The following is an 18,030-nucleotide window of genomic DNA, read 5'->3' as shown; positions in this document are numbered from 1 at the left end:
TTCAATCACTTTATCATAAAGCCGTCGGAGATATTGATCTTACTGAATCAGGTTCAAATGTATTATCACTGACATACAGTCCTGTACAAAAGTCATAGGCAAATGTAAAAAATCCTATAAAGCAAAGATGCTTTCAAAAATAATGGAATGAAAAGTTGCTAAATATAAAAAGATTATCATAAAGAATAGTAAACAGTAAAATACTAAATCAAACAGTATTTGGTGTGACTACTGTTACGTACCCCATAACGGGTTAAAAGAACCAGCAGAAATGGAACACACCTGGAGTCTGGTTTTGCTGCAAACAAAACACTATTTATTAGTATCTACCAATAATAGTAAACTTAAAACCAGATAAACCAAGCATTAACAGTGTTAGGCATACATAAGCATATATAGGTGTGAGTATATGTTTCCCAAACTCATCCAAGCTTAGCTGGTAAATGATACAGTCTTATGATAGTATGTGAGAAAGTTCAGTTCACTACACGAAGTTACTGTTGTTGGTAAGAGAGCGAGAGATTTGTAATCCAAAGGCGTATATTGTGAGAAGGCAATTACATTGATATTCCACAGATTCCATGACAGCAATACAAAATAGCAGTAGGTTTTATCTCCGAAGTTGTTCCACTCCACACACGAAGTATCACCGACAGTGATCTTCAATGAATATCCTTTCAACACAAGTGGTACCACACCCGAATTCAGCTAAGGGACATCCCAAAATGGTGGATTATCATCAACAGTAGTTTATCAGAAAAAAGGGACCATCTTTAAGGGAACCACCACCCAGGCAAGGGTTGACACACCGGTAGATTCCACACGGTTACCCCAAACACACAACGTGATAGCCACTTATCCAGTTCCACGACATACGAAATAATTCCAACAGTGATTTGCCAAAGAGGTGCCTTTCTTTAGTGAACTACCACACCCAGATAAAGGGTAAACACACATGTGGTATTCACAAAGGTTTTCCCTTCACCAGAGAACCCAGTCCTGTGGATTAACTACGTGACAATCACACTTCCTTAGCCGAATGGAAACAAACTCACCCTTATGAGCTACTTAGAGAGAGTCAAAACAGTGATCTCATTGTCACTAGGTTTCTCCTGTTCCAAACCTTCCTCTCTTCTCTTCTCTTCCTGCAAACTTGTTCTAGTTGCAGATAACTTGTGACGGTCATTTATCAATATTCATGATCGATCTTAACTGACCCTTTTGGGCTACTGAAAGTTTAAACCAGCAACTAACTCACTGGCGTCTTTCATTGATTGAATCCATCTTGACTCTAAGTTGTGTCTTTCTGTGTGTCCTTGTACATTCAAAACAAGCCATAGGAAAATTGTAAACAAGCTGCAGAGAAACCATAACATCGATTGTCCATCAAATAACTCCACCTCTCTTTACCATAGCAACTCAGAAGCAGGCAGTGTCCTTGCATAAGTCCAAACACACTGTAGTCAGTAGAAATCCAATAGAGCAAAAGTCAGTCTCATTCTCCCGGTGTTTTAAAGTGACAATCCACAGAAAAAATTAACCCTAGGGGTACATAACAGTACCCTTTGCTTTTGAAACCTCATCAGTTCTCTGAGGTGCACTGTTGTACTGTTTTATAAGAAAATTGGCTCGTAGGTTGTTCCAAACATCTTGCAGTACTTGCCACAGTTCTCATGCAGACGTTGGCCGTCTTGCTTGCTTCTGTCTCTCTAGGTAATCCCAGAGAGCCTTGATGATGTTGTCTCTGTGGAGGCCATACTATCTAAAACCGTATAGAACATCTAGAGTGCCTAAGACCTTTGCACAGTACAAGATGTTGCATAATTTATTGTCTTGTGGCTGAGTACAGTTCACAATCTCTGTAAATTATGATGAAAAATAAATAACGCAAAAGAAGAATTGTGAGGTAGTGTTCATGGGTTCATGGACCATTCAGAAATCTAATGGTTGAAGGAAAGAACTGTTAAGGGCAGATCTTCAGCCTCTGTACTTCCTCTCTGATGGTAGTAATGAGAAGAGGGGATGTCCCAAGTGGTGAGGGTATTTAATAATGGGTGCTATCTTCTTGAGTTATGGCCTTTTGAAGGTGTCCTCACTGGTGGAGAGCCTTGTGCCTGTGATGGAATGGCTGAGGCTACAACATTCTGCAGCCTCTTTTTATCCTGTGCATTGGATCCTCCATAGGAGTTGCTGATGCCCCCAATCAGAATGTTCTCCATGGTATATCTGTAGAAACTTGCTAGAGTCTTTGGTGACATACAGTTTTCTTCAAACCCCTAATGGAGTAGAGCTGCTGGTGTGCCTTCTTCATGACTGCATCAATATGTTGGGCCCAGGGTAGATCCTTTGAGATGTTGATGCCCAAGAAATTGCTCACTCTTTCCACTTCTGACCCCTCCATCAGGACTGGTGTGTGTTTTCCTGACATCCTCCTCCTGAAGTCCACGATCAGTTCCTTGGTCTTGCTGACATTGAGTCATTGAATTTGTTGTTGCTGTTGTTAGTTGTTCCATTGCTTTCTGTTTGCTGTTGAGACCCATTTGACATAATAAGGATTTTTATTCCCTCTTAGTGCCTTCAATTTAGGATTAATCCCTGCTGATTTACACATCATATCAAATATCCTGTTAAATTTTATTCTGCCACCAACTAATTAACAACCGAGCAATAAAGGAAAGGTTATTCCAATACTTGGTTGCTCGTCTAACTGGGTACTCATCATTAAAATCTGGGTTGCAAATTTGGCAGATTACTCCACCAACAGTAACTTAGGGCAGATGAGTTTAATTCAGTGTCAATACAAGCACAAACCCATCAGACACCAGTGAAACTGGACTCCTGGCTGGTGATTTTCCTTTCCGTCACTATGGATTTTGATCACCTAATTGTCTCTTGCCAGCAGTGCAGAAACTAGAGAGAACAAGGACAATGCTCTTTGTTTATGGGTGAGACAGTAAGGCATATTGTTGATTAATTTCTATTTGTATAAACTTACTGAAATAGCACAGTTGTGATATTGATATTTATAAATGCCTCCTTTCATTTAATTACAGTTTGCCTCTATATGATCTGTATATTATTCCAATGGTTTTGACATGCTCTAAGAGGCTATTATGTTTTGTGCTTCTCCATAAGACTGTCGACTGTGGTCTTTCTCCTCCATGAACCATTTGTTATTGGAATTTAGTTCATTTGGCTGTTTTTTGCACAAACATAATGCACAAAGATTTCTCCTTACACGGCCACATTGACTTACAATAACTTGTAAAACCAGTTATCAGCAGGAGAAACATGTCAGACATTATATTAATTATGGAGTCAAGAATGTTATTGAGCATATAACACAGCGATCTCCATCTCTTGTCTGTCCTCTTGCAGCAGGACAGTCAATAACAATTACATGAAAATATCAGCATGATTCGCATCTCAACACTCACAAAATGCTGGAGGAACTCAGCAGGTCGGGCAGCATCTATAGAAATGAATAAACAATGGACATTTTAGGCTGAGACACTTCTTCATGACTGTCTCAATATTCAGTAAATTTTAAAAAAATGCCATCACTTTCTTAAAACAACTGAGAGGGAATTAAAATCCTTATTATGTCAAGTGGGTCTCAACAACAAACAGAGAGCAATGGATCAATTAATTTCTCATACATATTAGTGAAGGAATTTCATAATGTGCATTGTGTTCATTAAATACAATTACACTGTGCTGCCCTTTATTCCTTTTTTTTTTGCTTAATGTGACTTTACTGTATTAAAAAGGTAGAAATGAACCTGCGACTTCCTGGTAACAACATCAGCAATGAAGTGAGGGTATTGCTGCAAGGGCTAGTATCAGAGCAATGCCAGAGATCAACCTTGAACATCAATGCTGGGATAGTTTCCTCAAGACTTGGGGGGCCAATAACACACACTTTAGGGTGCAGTTTGTCAAATGCACCACACAGCTTGAGAATAACTCCCTTAGACTTTTGCTGTTTTGTATTGGTGCTCTGCATTAGCTGACTTTATTGAGTGCAAGGTCAATTTAAGCATTTTGCCCTTAACCTACTTCAACAATGCATATGGAATATTTAATTTGTCCTCTGTCCTCATTTAGGTGTGGTGCTTCACATTAATCAAGAGTGTTCTGCTACTTCACCCAACTCATTCAATGATATCTGGTCAGCTTTTTTTCTAATAATTAATTCCATCATTACACACAGTATCAGGATTACTGAGCGTTATTTACATGTTTGATTTGCAGTCACTTTCTGTTTTCGTACATTAGCTTGTTTTCAATGCAGAGTTACTTGTACCACAGCCAGCGTTGCACTCGGTGATGGTTCATAATCACAGACTTCCTTGGTAGTCATTTCCAGCAGTCAGATTAACATACAATTTGTTAATAATTTATTATTTTTGAACTGTTTTGGTTTATATATGTACTCCACCTTTCATATATCTAAGTCACTGATCTCGGCAAATTGCTATGGGGGAGGCCATTTTGCCTATGTTCTGCCTGGTGAATGCTTGGATAAAGTAATTATTCAGTGTTTACAGTATAGTGCTGACCTGCTAGGTTGAACCTGTTATTATCTTTTATGTTTATTACCCCTTTTCTGACTGCTGCTTTACTAATGAAATATAACATAATGCCTTAGTTATAATTTATTCCTTACAGGTTGATCTCTGCCTTCCTAATCAACATTTTAAAGTGGTTGTGCATATATTTGTATTCTAAATCCATCTTTTCCTGCACAATTTTATAAAGTGCTTTTTATTCCTTTACTTCATGTTGGCTTATTTTTTAAGTTAATAAACTAATCTCAGCCAAGTCTGTTTTTTCTATTTCTATTTAAACTACCATTTGTAAACAAAGTGTGAACCATATACTGAAGTATTGTGGAACAGTTTCCAGTCTTTGCAAAGTTAAATGTGCCTAATTTCTAGTCTTTGGGAAACTGCAGTTCAAATCCCTGGGGTGTGCTGTCACGACAAAACAGAATAGCTTTACAAAAGCATCCTCTGACAGCAATGTGAACTTTTCCATTTCTAAAATTAAAGGCTCAATGAGATGTGCAATTTATGACAAATTATAGAAAGCTTGTCACTGAATACATGCCCTCTAGGATTTGGCTTAAAGAATCTTAATTTGTTTTATGTAAAGCCCTGGCTCCAAAGCGATACTTGATGTAATAACCCATTATGCATCAGAACTCTTCTGCAATAGAATGAACACTGCGCTGAGCTAGAAAGAGTCTCTGCATTATAATTGGTAGTTTATGAGCCAAAGAAGCAATACTGCCTTCAAACTACAAGATTTGTTTTGCTTTTAACTATGCAAAATAGGATGTTTTGTTTGAGCAGTTTACTATTCCCATCTGCGGAGATCTTTTGAGATGAATTTTGGAGCACATCATCTCTCCGATGAGTATTCTACCTTTGGTTACATTCTCATCTGTTACTTCGTCACTGAAATGTGACAATTTTGACAGACTCCTGATCTTTTTGCATTGTTTAACACTCTGTACCCTGGAGGTTATCCAAAATTCTTAAGCACCAATACCAAATGCCATTCAATCATCATCCCTACTTTTTTGAAGTAACAGTTTGCTCTCTCTCGCTGTTCTGATAACAGACATTCAACCTGGAACCTTGTCTCTTCCTCTAGCCACACAGCTGGCCTACATTTGCCTATTTAAAGAACATCTCAACTTTGGAGTGTGCATCCTAGTTTTTAGATAGCTCTGGACCTTTCTCTCTTCCTAATCTCCTCTAGCACAGGAATTGTCCAGGATCTCTAACCTCTTCCAAAACATTTATTAGAAGTCATTTCAAGCAATGAGTAATGAACAGGTCAGATATTTTGGAATGTTTTATAAAGGCTGTCAACAGCATTGTTTCCGAACAAAGCAATTTTTACAATTCCAGGCATTTTCCTACTTTGATAAATTGTGTTTATGTTAAATTTGAAACATTGATAATAATACACACTTAAGTAAGACAGATGCTTTAAAAACCCCAGCAAATCATAAATTAACACTTGCATTTTATATTTTGAAAAGTGGTGCCTGAATGTGGGTTTCACTGTATTAGTATTTGAACATTGTTCATGGTACAGGTTTCAGTTTCTTCCACATGTTGATCTATTAATAATTAGAAGCATTAAATCCATTTTAAACAAATCTTTGTTTTCTGTGAACCTTAATATACATCAGCATTGTTTAGTTAATTAGTTAATAAAATAGTAATTGGGAAATGCAGTGTATTTGATAGTAACTTTCTTAATTGTATTCATCAGAAAGGCCTTGTTCTTTTTGAAAATAGCTAACTAGCAACAGTTGCTGTTGGAATCTACTTAGAAAAATTATTTGTATCTTATAATTAATCTGACAGTACATAGACGACACGTAATGGACTTCTTTCTATAAATATAGAATCTGCCTAAATTACACATGAGCAGTGGCTATACATTAATTAAATCAATATTTTAAAATTAATATCAAGAGAGAGTCGAGAGCTTTCAAGTCAAGTCCAGTCAAGTGTATTATCATTTAACCACAGTATATCCATGTATATCCGTCAAGTGAGGCAATGCTTCTCCGAACCCGAGTGTAAAGCACAGTGGTACACATAACGCACATGTATCACACAATAGTGAAACTTCAAATGTGATGCACAGGGAGTTCAGAAGCCTAATGGCCTGAGGGAAGAAACTGTTTCCCATCCTGACCGTTCTTGTTTTTATACATCAGGGTCTCCTGCCTGATGGTAGAAAGTCAAGGAGGATGCTGGATGGATGGGTGGGAACTTTAATAATACTAAGGGTCCTGCATGTGCAGTGCTCCTGATAGATGTCTCCAGTGGATGGTAGAGAGACCCCTATGTTCCTCTCAGTTGTTCTCACAGTCCTTCATCGGGACTTCCAGTCCAATGCTCAACTGCTCCATGATGGAGATGCAGCTTGTCAGGATGCTCTCTATGGTGCTCCTGTAAAACTCAGTTAAGATGGGGGAGGGGATCCTCACTTGCCTCTATCTCCTTAGGAAGTGGAGGTACTGCTGTGCCTTCTCATTGAGGGACCAGGCGAGGTCATCTGTGATGTAAACTCCCGGGAACCTGGTGGACATAACTCTCTCTGTGGAAGAGCCATGTATTTGCAGAGGGGGATGATTCATCTGCACCTTCCTGAAGTCCACAATGATTTCCTTGGTCCCCTCCGTGTTCCGACTTAGTTTGTATTTCTCATACCAGTCACCCAGCTGCTCCACTTCCTCTCTGTCCTCTGTCTCATCATTGTTGTTGGTGAGGCCAACCGCTGCTGTGTCATCCGCAAACTCGATGACACAGCTTGAGCTGGTTCCTGCGACACAGTCGTGCGTCAGCAGTGGGCTGAGCACACTGCCCTGGTGAGCGCCAGTGCTCAGCATAATAGCACGGACTGACTGGCCTTTCTCTTAAGAAGTTTCTAGGAGTGAGTATCACCAGTATCCTATCATGGACCAACTGCACTGACAGCATGGAAAATAAAGCTCACCAACACATCTGCCTCTTCAGCTGGCTAAGGAAATTTGACATGATCACTGTGAGCTCACCACGTTTATTGATGCACGATGGAAAGCATCCAGTGTGGAATCATTGCGGCTTGGTATAGCAACTGCTCAGTGCAAGAAACTGCAAAGGACTGTGAACTCAGCACTGTGCGTCACGTCACGGAAGCAGTCTTCCCTTAATGCTTGCTGTCCACATTTCTCAACTGCCTAAATATCCAGCATAATCTAACCTAATCATGGGACAATTTGCAATGACCTCCCAAATGGTATATCTTTGGACTGTGGAAGGAAATGAAGGCAGCCAGAGGAAACCCAGGCAGTCACAGGAAGAACATACAAACTCCTTACAGACAGCGATGTGAATTGCATCTGGGTCACCGGTACTGTAAAGCGTTGTGCTAACGACTGTGCTACCGTGCCGTTATAAGACTATTGAATGGTTCCCTGGTATGATAAGATGGACTCAATCTCACAATCTTTCAATGGGCTGGGTTGATAACACCCAAAAGAACCCAAACCAATTCCAGTGTCCAGGAAAAGTGGTAATAAGTGCACAAGCACAACAGAGTAATTTAAGCTTAATTTATCTTAAAGCAGAAAGGAAAATAAACCGCTCTAAATACTGAAGTCAGTTACAAAGATTTCAGGGCTCACAATTCTTAGTCATCACTTGATTGTTGCCATCATCGGGGGAACTTCAAATTCTGACTGGTGAAATCACCCTGGGTCTGAACTAGGCACCGATTGATTGTGATTCCCCGGTCTAGGTGAAGTGTCAAGAACTGAGTGGAAGGTGCCTCAATAAGTAGGGGCTCAACCCATAGTGAGACATCCAGAAACAGGTAAACTCTTTAGTCTTTTGTTCTCATGCCACTGGTGCCTTGAGACTAAATAATCCAGTGTCTATCAGCAAACATTTTGCAAGCCTATAGTGTAAGAATATAGCCACTAGTAACAAACTTTTAACAAACCTACAGTGTTCAACTTGTACAGACCCCTAGCATGCTACAAGCTCACAAACAGCTGAAATGTCACTTGGAATTGTTCAGACCTCTATCTAATATAAAGTTTAATACATCACAACACAAATCTTCCTTGTTTTGATCTTACACTTTACTGCACTGCACCATCTCTGTAGCTGTTACACTTTATTCTTCACTCTGCTATTTTACTTTGTACTACCTCAATGCGTTGTTGAAATGAGGTATTCAAGACAAGTTGGCTAGTTGAAAACTTGTCTAGTATTCAAGATAAAGTTTTTCACTTTACTCTGGTACATGTGACAATAATAAAGCAATTTACCAAATTTACCAACATTTATAGAGTCAAACGTATTTAACATCAAGCCACCGATTTTGGTAATATTGTTAGGATAGATGAATGCTAAAAGTAAGCTCAACAGTTACTGATTTTTTAATATGAATAATTAGAGTAGAAGGTTGGTAAACTAGCTGGCGGTAGTGATTGCATGATTAACATAAATCTCTTTCTCCCTGTGGAGGCTGTTGCCGTCTCATTAATGTGTTTGTAGCATCCAGCCAGTGCCAAACATGCTGTTAAATTAATTAGCACTTCAGTCAGGGGTCCCAACTTTAAGTGTCAGTACCAGTAGTAACCAGCCAATGCTTATTAGAGCCGGCGATGTTCTACTTCAAGGGGAGGAAGACTGAGTCTTCAGAACTGGTGCAAGTGAATGGAGGGTAAATGTATTTTGATCCAACAGTAATGACTCAAAACGAAAGTGCGCCTCATTTTTTTTCCTCTAGTGTTGCCCAGACTCTTCAAGGGAGTTAGTAAAGAGGTTGGTCTCTGAAAAGTGGTAAGTCGGCAGGTGGATGCCTGGAGCCAAGATTTATAGAGTTTGGGCACTTGCCACTGGTAAATGTACCATGCGACATCTTGTGTTTTTTATATTGTATTTTGGACTTTTAAACTCTTCTTAATGGATGCTAATATATCCATCTAAGAGTCTCCCTATTACATTTGAAGCACCTGCTTCAGAAAGTCTACATTTTTATCCATCTCTCATTATCAATGTATGTTTTATAGTATGAATCAATCTGAGGAATGTCCTTACACTGTCCATGCTGTTCTGTGCTGTCCAATAAGATCAAGCATAATAAAATAATGTTAGTTCATTGTCACATTAATTTACGTGGGCAAATTATGTTCGGCTGTTAATAATGTTAAACATTTGTTCCACTTTTCCGCCTTGTCATTTCCAAACACTGAATCTTTCTCTTTCTGTAGTTGGATTTAGTACTTAGCTGCTAATATCTACAGGATTTGGGCGGCATCTTTTGATTCCATGGTAGATGCTGTCTCCTCAGTGCAGCTGACATTTTTCACAAATTCTCTGTTTACTGTCCCAGCCATTATAAGAGTCCTTGGAATCTTCCATACACAGTAACAACAAATGCTGTCTCCAAAACGTTGTGAGGAATAACTCCTGTCAGGAGATTGCATTCAGCAGTGGATAATGTTGAGTACTGAATAGCTGGATTTGGCAGAGTTAACAAAATTGCAACTACCTAATGAGATAACATGACATTATGTATCCCAGGAATCAAATGGATCATTGCCAGTCATCTGGGACAGAATATCAAAGTTGCAGCATAGGGTTACTCAATGTTACCTGCTCGAAATGTCTTATTTTTTGCTTTGTGTTTTAATACTCTGTCAGCAATTGTAACAGTAATTGCCAGTGCTGAATGCATGGTAACATTTACACTACAAAACAGGTGACATTGTTCTAAATTCAGTAGTTTGCTCATGATTGGTAGGTACTGTCTTTCCAGGAGACACTGATCTTCTTGCAGACTTCCTTTAATTTCTGATTGACGTAGAAATCTTCTGGACAACTATGAATTGTTAGCTATGTTCAGATGCAATGAATTTAAAATTGAAGTAATTAAAGCCATTATATATGCATTTACATTGAAATTAACTATATATTTTTTAATTGACATCAGCATTTCTTTGCCATTAGAATGATGTTTCTGCATGTCTACTTAATGCAGTGCAAATTTATTGTGGACATTTTTCCATTTTTAAGATTGGCCTCCTGAGATTACTGATCTGGAGAATAGTGGCTTCTGTGATATTCGAATCTATGAATGCAATAGAATCAGAGTATTTGGCCTGGGCTTCAGGGACTCTCCTCACCTCCGGTGTGAAGTTATCAGCCTGACGGTAAGGGCTTTCTTGTGTAATGATTTGAAAGCATGAGTCCCTTTAGACTTCTTTCATCTTTAGTGCAGATCAAACTATAAATAAAATTGAACTGCAACAAAAATTTGCATTAACTGACATGAACTGTCAATTTAGTGAATGATTATGCAATGGCAACCATTTGTGGAAAAAATGGGATACATCTATCAGTAAAATTCTGATTTATGTTTAAGATCAGGAGTCAAAGTTCGAAGGGTACCCCCCAGCTTCTAACTCTGACTCCTCATCTTTTTTTTCTACAGCCCTGATGAAGAGTCTCAGCCTGAAATGTTGACTAAACTCTTTTTCATCGATGTTCCTTGGCCTGCTGAGTTCCTCCAGCATTGTGTGTGTGTGTGAGTGTGTGTTGATTGGATTTCCAACATCTGCAGAAGGAAAGAAGAATATTTCTATAGTTACAATGCCCTCATAATACTTCTTTAAAGTTAGATGTAGTTTTCAATTGGATCTTCCCATCAATACACACAAAATAAGTGTTAATTACTCTGGTCTCTGAATCCTATTCATGCAATGGAGTGTTTATTCTATTCATGCATATGCAGACATATACCAGTAAAGTGGTTTTTTCCTGGTCGGCAATTTACTGTTCCAAGCTGCATTTTGAATTCAATCCACAGTCCATATTCAGGGCTGAAAAGTTATTTGCTATATACCAAACTCCAGAATACACTCTAAAATATGTAACTTCTTGCAATCAAAGCCAAAATGTCTGCAAATCATGTGTAGATTCTTTCTTGCCAGCTCAGTAACATAAAACTGTCCTTTGCCAACTAAAATTATTTAAGTCAACATGTACAAGCTAGAAGCAAATCTTTACTGGTTAGAATAATGTTGATTATGGACCAATAGTGTACACCAGTGATCATGTGAATAGGTTGGATTCAGTTGTTTGGATTCAGGAATTGTGGTTTTGAAAGGATTATAGCTTTCTACAGTGAAATGATCATATTTTGAGATACACTGGCCCCACTCACAGACCACTGATCTGACAGACTTGAGAGACACAAGATTTCTATATCTCTTAGATACTGACTATCTAGGTTTACAGAGAGCAATTCCAACAGAAGGATTAATGGTAATTTGTGTGTTATCATGGACAGTGTGAGAGGTTACAACCTGGGATGAAAGTGATCACACATGAGGGTAGATGTTGTAGTCAAAATACAGTTGTGGTACACCAGAGCATTATACATGGAATTTAATGGTGGCAGATATGACAGCCTAGGCTGAAAGGACAACTGAACAACTGAAAGCAAGATTTGCCTGGAAAGAGGTGACCTATCAATCTGACTAAAGAATACCAAGTGACTAAAACCATTGATAAATGAACTTGTGATACTGTGCCCATGGTCTGTGTTTTTTTTTAAATCAATTATGCTATTGTTTGCACTGTTGTAACTATGTGGTTTTGTGCAGGTCTTGTAGCTTTAGTTTTTGGTCTTGTTTTGTCTGGTGGGTTTGGAGCTCCTTTCCGGAGAATGCGCTAAGATGGTAGCGTGATATTAATACACAGCAGCCTCTACAGACTCTGGATTGGGGATTGCCAAACATTAAGTGGATTTTCTGGTGTAGTCTGTTTTGTCATATGCTTTTGTGATATCATTCTGGAGGAGCGTTGTCTCATTTTTTAACTGCATTGCATTTGTGGTAAATGACAGTAAACTGAATCTGAATCTGAAGTTACATGGCAGTTAATGGAAATGTGATATATCCAGAGGTGAGTTTGCAATAACACTGGGCAACATCTGGATTTAATAGATCCTATCCAATATAAATACTGAAGGCATTATTTAAAAGGTTTTGATCTTCAGGGCTGATTGTCTTACCGTCTGCTGGTATTCAAGGCCAGTGTAGTGTCATAGAACATAGAACAGTACAACACAGGAACAGACCCTTTGGAGCTTGATGTAGTTAAATTGGTAATCAAATGGCCAACTAAACAAATGCCTTCTCCCTACAAGATGTCCATACTTCCTGCACATTCATGTGCCTATTTAACAGCCTGTCATATTTGCCTTCACCACCAGGCAACACATTCCAAGCACCCAACACCTTCTGTGTAAAAAAAAACTTGTCCCACACATGTCCTTCGAACTTAAATCCTCTCGTCTTTAATATGTACGCTCTCCCTCTCGTATTAGATATTTCCACCTCGATAAAAGATACTGGCTGTCTACTCTATCTATGCCTTTCAAAATCTTATAAACTTCTCTAATATCTCTTCTCAGCTTCTGCTGTCTCAGGGAAAACATCTGGAGTTTATATAACCATATAACAATCACAGCACGGAAACAGGCCATCTCGGCCCTCCTAGTCCATGCCGAACTCTTAATCTCATCTAGTCCCACCTACCCGCACTCAGCCCATAACCCTCCACTCCTTTCCTGTCCATATACCTATCCAATTTTACCTTAAATGACACAACTGAACTGGCCTCTACTACTTCTACAGGAAGCTCATTCCACACAGCTATCACTCTCTGAGTAAAGAAATACCCCCTCGTGTTTCCCTTAAACTTTTGCCCCCAACTCTCAAATCATGTCCTCTTGTTTGAATCTCCCCTACTCTCAATGGAAACAGCCTATTCACGTCAACTCTATCTATCCCTCTCAAAATTTTAAATACCTCGATCAAATCCCCCCTCAACCTTCTACGCTCCAATGAATAGAGACCTAACTTGTTCAACCTTTCTCTGTAACTTAAGTGCTGAAACCCAGGTAACATCCTAGTAAATCGTCTCTGCACTCTCTCTAATTTATTGATATCTTTCCTATAATTCGGTGACCAGATCTGTACACAATATTCCAAATTTGGCCTTACCAATGCCTTGTACAATTTTAACATTACATCCCAACTTCTGTACTCAATGCTCTCATTTATAAAGGCCAGTGTTCCAAAAGCCTTCTTCACCACCCTATCTACATGAGACTCCACCTTCAGGGAACTATGCACTGTTATTCCTAGATCTCTCTGTTCCACTGTATTCTTCAATGCCCTACCATTTACCCTGTATGTTCTATTTGGATTATTCCTGCCAAAATGTAGAACCTCACACTTCTCAGCATTAAACTCCATCTGCCAACGTTCAGCCCATTCTTCTAACCGGCATAAATCTCCCTGCAAGCTTTGAAAACCCACCTCATTATCCACAACACCTCCTACCTTAGTATCATCGGCATACTTACTAATCCAATTTACCACCCCATCATCCAGATCATTTATGTATATTACAAACAACATTGGGCCCAAAACAGATCCCTGAGGCACCCCGCTAGTCACCGGCCTCCATCCCGATAAACAATTATCCACCACTACTCTCTGGCATCTCCCATCTAGCCACTGTTGAATCCATTTTATTACTCCAGCATTAATAACTAACGACTGAACCTTCTTAACTAACCTTCCATGTGGAACTTTGTCAAAGGCCTTGCTTTATCTAGCCTCCTCTTCTGGGAGAAGTCCTTTCATCATGTCAGCATCCTGCTAAACCTCTTCTGCACCCTTTCTAAAGCCCTAATATTCTTCTTATAAAGGGGTGAGCAGAATTGAATCCAGTACTCCAGATATGGTCTAACTAAAGCTGCAACATAACTTACCAACTCTTTAACTCAATTCAAAGTTCAAGTTAATTTATTATCAAAATACATATATGTCACCAAGTACAATCCTGAGATTCATTTCTTGAAGGCACACTCAGTAAATCCATAGAATAATGACCATAACAGAATCAACAAAAGACCTCACCAACTTGGACATTCAACCAGAGTACAAATACAAAATTAATAATAATAATAAACAATAAATATCAAGAACATGAGATGAAATGTCCTTGAAAGTGAGTGCACTGGTTGTGAGAACATTTCAAGGATGGGGCAAGTGAAGTTGAGCAAAATTATTACCTTTGTTTCAAGAGCCTGATGGTTAAGGGGTAATAACTGTTGATGAACACTGAGTCCAGATGCCTCTGTACCTTCTTCCTGATGGCAGCAGTGAGAACAGAGCATGTCCTGGTTGGCGGAGGTCGTTGATGATGGACGTCACCTTCCTGCGACAGTGTTTCATATAGATGTGCTCCCTGGTGGGGAGGGCTTTACCCTTAATGGGTTGGAACCCCCCCCCCCCCCGGAGAGCACAGTATGGATCCCTGTAGAACAACACTAGTGCTGACCTCCAACCTGACTAATTACCATCTTCTAAGCGCATACCAATATTGGATCCATCAGCCAATTCACCACAGGCCCACGCATCTTAATGTTGGGATCCAGTACTGGTTTAGTTCTGTTAATGTTGCTGCTTACTAAGGAAATAGCAGAGATTGAATCCCAGTAAATCAGTTCTTGTTGAAGGCAGTACATTTACAACTGAAAACATTCCTGATGCATCAGTCATTCTGCCCTATGTGCGGGATGAAATTGTCAACATAGACTCTATGTTTTAGTTATTCATGGGAAAGCTCATTGAGCACTAGGAATTGAAAATTGTCAACTTTGTTCCCACACTGTGCACAGTGACTTCATTTAATACTGCCAGTTGTAAATATCCCTTTGCAGTGTGCCTGTTCGCTATTAGACCATAGGACATAGGAGCATAATTAGGCCATTTGACCCATCAAGTCCTTCTGCCATTTGAGTAAGGCTGATTTACTTTCCCTCTCAGTCCCATTCTCCTGCCTTCTCCCAAAATCTTTGACACCCTTACTAATTAAGAACCTATCAACCTCTGCTTTAAATGTACCCAATGACTTGGCCTCCACAGCTGTCTGTGGCAATGAACTCCACAGATTCACCACCATCTGGCTAAAGAAATTCCTCCTCATCTCTGTTCTAAAGGGATGCCCTTTTATTCTGAGACTGCACTCTGGACTTAGACTCTTCTACTATTAGAACCGTCCTCTCCATGTCCACTCTATGTCGACCTTTCAGTGTTCGTTAGGTTTCAATGAAATCCCAGCTTATTCTTCTAAACGCTGGTGAGTGCAGGTGCAGGGCTTTCAAACACTCCTCATGTGTTAACCTTTTTATTCCTGGGATCATTCTTCATATCCTCATCTGGACCATCTCCAACACCAGCACATCTTTTCTTCGATATTGGACCCCAAACTGCTCAGAACTCTTCAAATGTGGTCTTTGTTTAGCTTCAGCATTATATCTTTCCATTAAATCAACCAGTCACTGCCAGAAGGCTACTAAACTCAAGTGTTCCAGCAACACTTAATGCTTCCAGAATAGACAATGACTACCATGGCAATCTTTTTGAGGATAGTGAGGCAGGGAATTGGTTGCAATGGCAAAAATGGATGGTATGGTGATGAAAATTCCTGAAAAGTTTGGCAAAAGTATGAATACAAATTTCAATTTCTACAATTCATAAATTTTTAGAAAAGGGGGTCACCAAGCTCATGCTCATGTAAAGAAGGGCATCCTTCTGAAGTTTCTGTGTTGTGGAAGACCAGAATATCTTAATTTTGATGATGTAGGAAAAGTATCCTTACCTTGCCAAAGTTAAAACTGAAATACATAACAACATATTTATTTTATTAAGTGATATTAACTGATTTATATATTTTGCTGAACTTACGTTGTAAGCCTGACAGATGATGTCACTTGTAAATAGTGATTAGTCATGGTATGTGGTTTATTATTGCTTTGATCTGCTCAGGATTTTCACTGCTTCACGGAGCTTCTTTACAAAGCTGGAGTAAATTGGCAGGAAATCAAGTGCAGAAATCAAGGGATTTATCATGGAAAGTTGAGTGCACTAATTCATTTGTCCCAGTCAAAGAGAATACAGCAAGCCTGTTTAGCCTTGTAGCCCATGCAGAATCTCATTTGCACCATATCTTGTTGCCCAGTATGTAGTAACATAACAAGACAAAATAAAATCCTTTATGTTTTAAAATATCTTCAGTTCACACTTTTGATTCTGTCCATAGCCTGTTAAAAACATTCTGTTAAGTGACATAGCCCTCAAGACTTCTTGTACTTAACAGTGAAACCATATCTAGTTTCAGATCATGATTTTCCGATGGTCTGTTGCAGCAAGAATAGTCAGCAAATTCAGATCTTCTTGTAACTTGTTTGTGTTTTTGACATTAAACTAATGCTCCCTCTATTCCCTAAATGGATATTATGTCCATTGTAATATTATAGATGCCTTAAATAGTAGGGTTGTGTATTCTGGCTCCCTCTGTCTGCTCTGCTATTCAAGAAGACCATGGTTGAATATTTATTTCATTGCCACTCTTCGGAATTAAATTCCATATGTATAATTCCCTTGATATGTAAAACTCTACCCATCATGTCTTAGGCAACATTGATCCCCAAATGTAAATGCCTTCACCTACAAATATCCTTGGCTCTAGAAATCTCTCCCAAGATCTCTCTCTACTTTGCTGCTGCTTTAAACCATCTAATAAATCCTGATTCATCTTCTTGTTTAATGATATTCTTGTGAAGTGCCTTGTTATGCTGAGAGTGATATACAATGTAAATTGCTTTGGTTACCTCTCAACAACCATGGAAAGCAGAATATCTCAACATTGTCTCTTGCTCTAGGCAAATTAATTGGTACGCTTCATCTATTCTAATAGTGATTGCACTTCAAAGGTAGTGCATGGGTTATTAGACACTTCGCCTAAATGACAGGCACCGCAGGAATCGAAGCACTTTTTTTTCACTGACATGCATTTACAATATGGATACAGGTTAAAACTTACCCTGCTCAATTCTTTAGATGATTAACTATTGTCTCTTCAATTGCATTTATAAATTAGTAATGGACTGAGTAAAATGTTATAATGGTGGGACATTTTACCATTGTTGGAAGCAGGCACTTCAGATGATCTGAGATAGTAGTTAATAAAAAAACAAGTACAATGGAATTTAGTCAGGTAATATTTATACGGTTACTTTAGTATTTTATCATGAAATGAGAAAAAGTATCTGTATCCCTTTTGGGCATTTCATATGCATGCATCATTTTACTGTTTAAGTAAGGTTCATTACAGGAGTTTTTCTTTTCAGAAGTGGAGGAGCTGGAATAAATTTGGAGGCCTACAGATAATCAGGCCCAATTAGCTCCAGGAGTCAAATAGGCAACTCCTTTCTTTTTGGTTATTTGTCTTCAGAGTCTATGTGTTGTTGAGAAAGCCAGCATTTACTGTACATTCCTAATTTCCTTTGAGAAGGCGGTCAAGTGCCACCAATCACTGTCACCTCACCTCTACAATTCAGTTCAGTAGCCTTTAGTGTTTGTTT

The 18,030-nt window shown here is 38.9% G+C and overlaps 1 protein-coding gene across 1 annotated transcript in view; it reads left to right on the top strand.

The window, feature by feature from the left end:
- The window catches only part of LOC140714540 (von Willebrand factor D and EGF domain-containing protein), a 308,836-nt gene that overhangs the window by 145,909 nt on the left and 144,897 nt on the right, over window positions 1–18,030 (top strand). Inside the window, exon 13 of the mRNA XM_073025817.1 lies at window positions 10,599–10,735. Coding sequence (XP_072881918.1) covers window positions 10,599–10,735 — 137 coding nt within the window. The remainder of the gene's footprint in view (window positions 1–10,598; window positions 10,736–18,030) is intronic.

The sequence above is a fragment of the Hemitrygon akajei genome, chromosome 2 (genome assembly GCF_048418815.1).
Source record: "Hemitrygon akajei chromosome 2, sHemAka1.3, whole genome shotgun sequence".
NCBI lineage: Eukaryota > Metazoa > Chordata > Chondrichthyes > Myliobatiformes > Dasyatidae > Hemitrygon > Hemitrygon akajei.
Note: the sequence above shows the minus strand (reverse complement) of the source record. Positions and strands in the feature narration are given on the sequence as shown.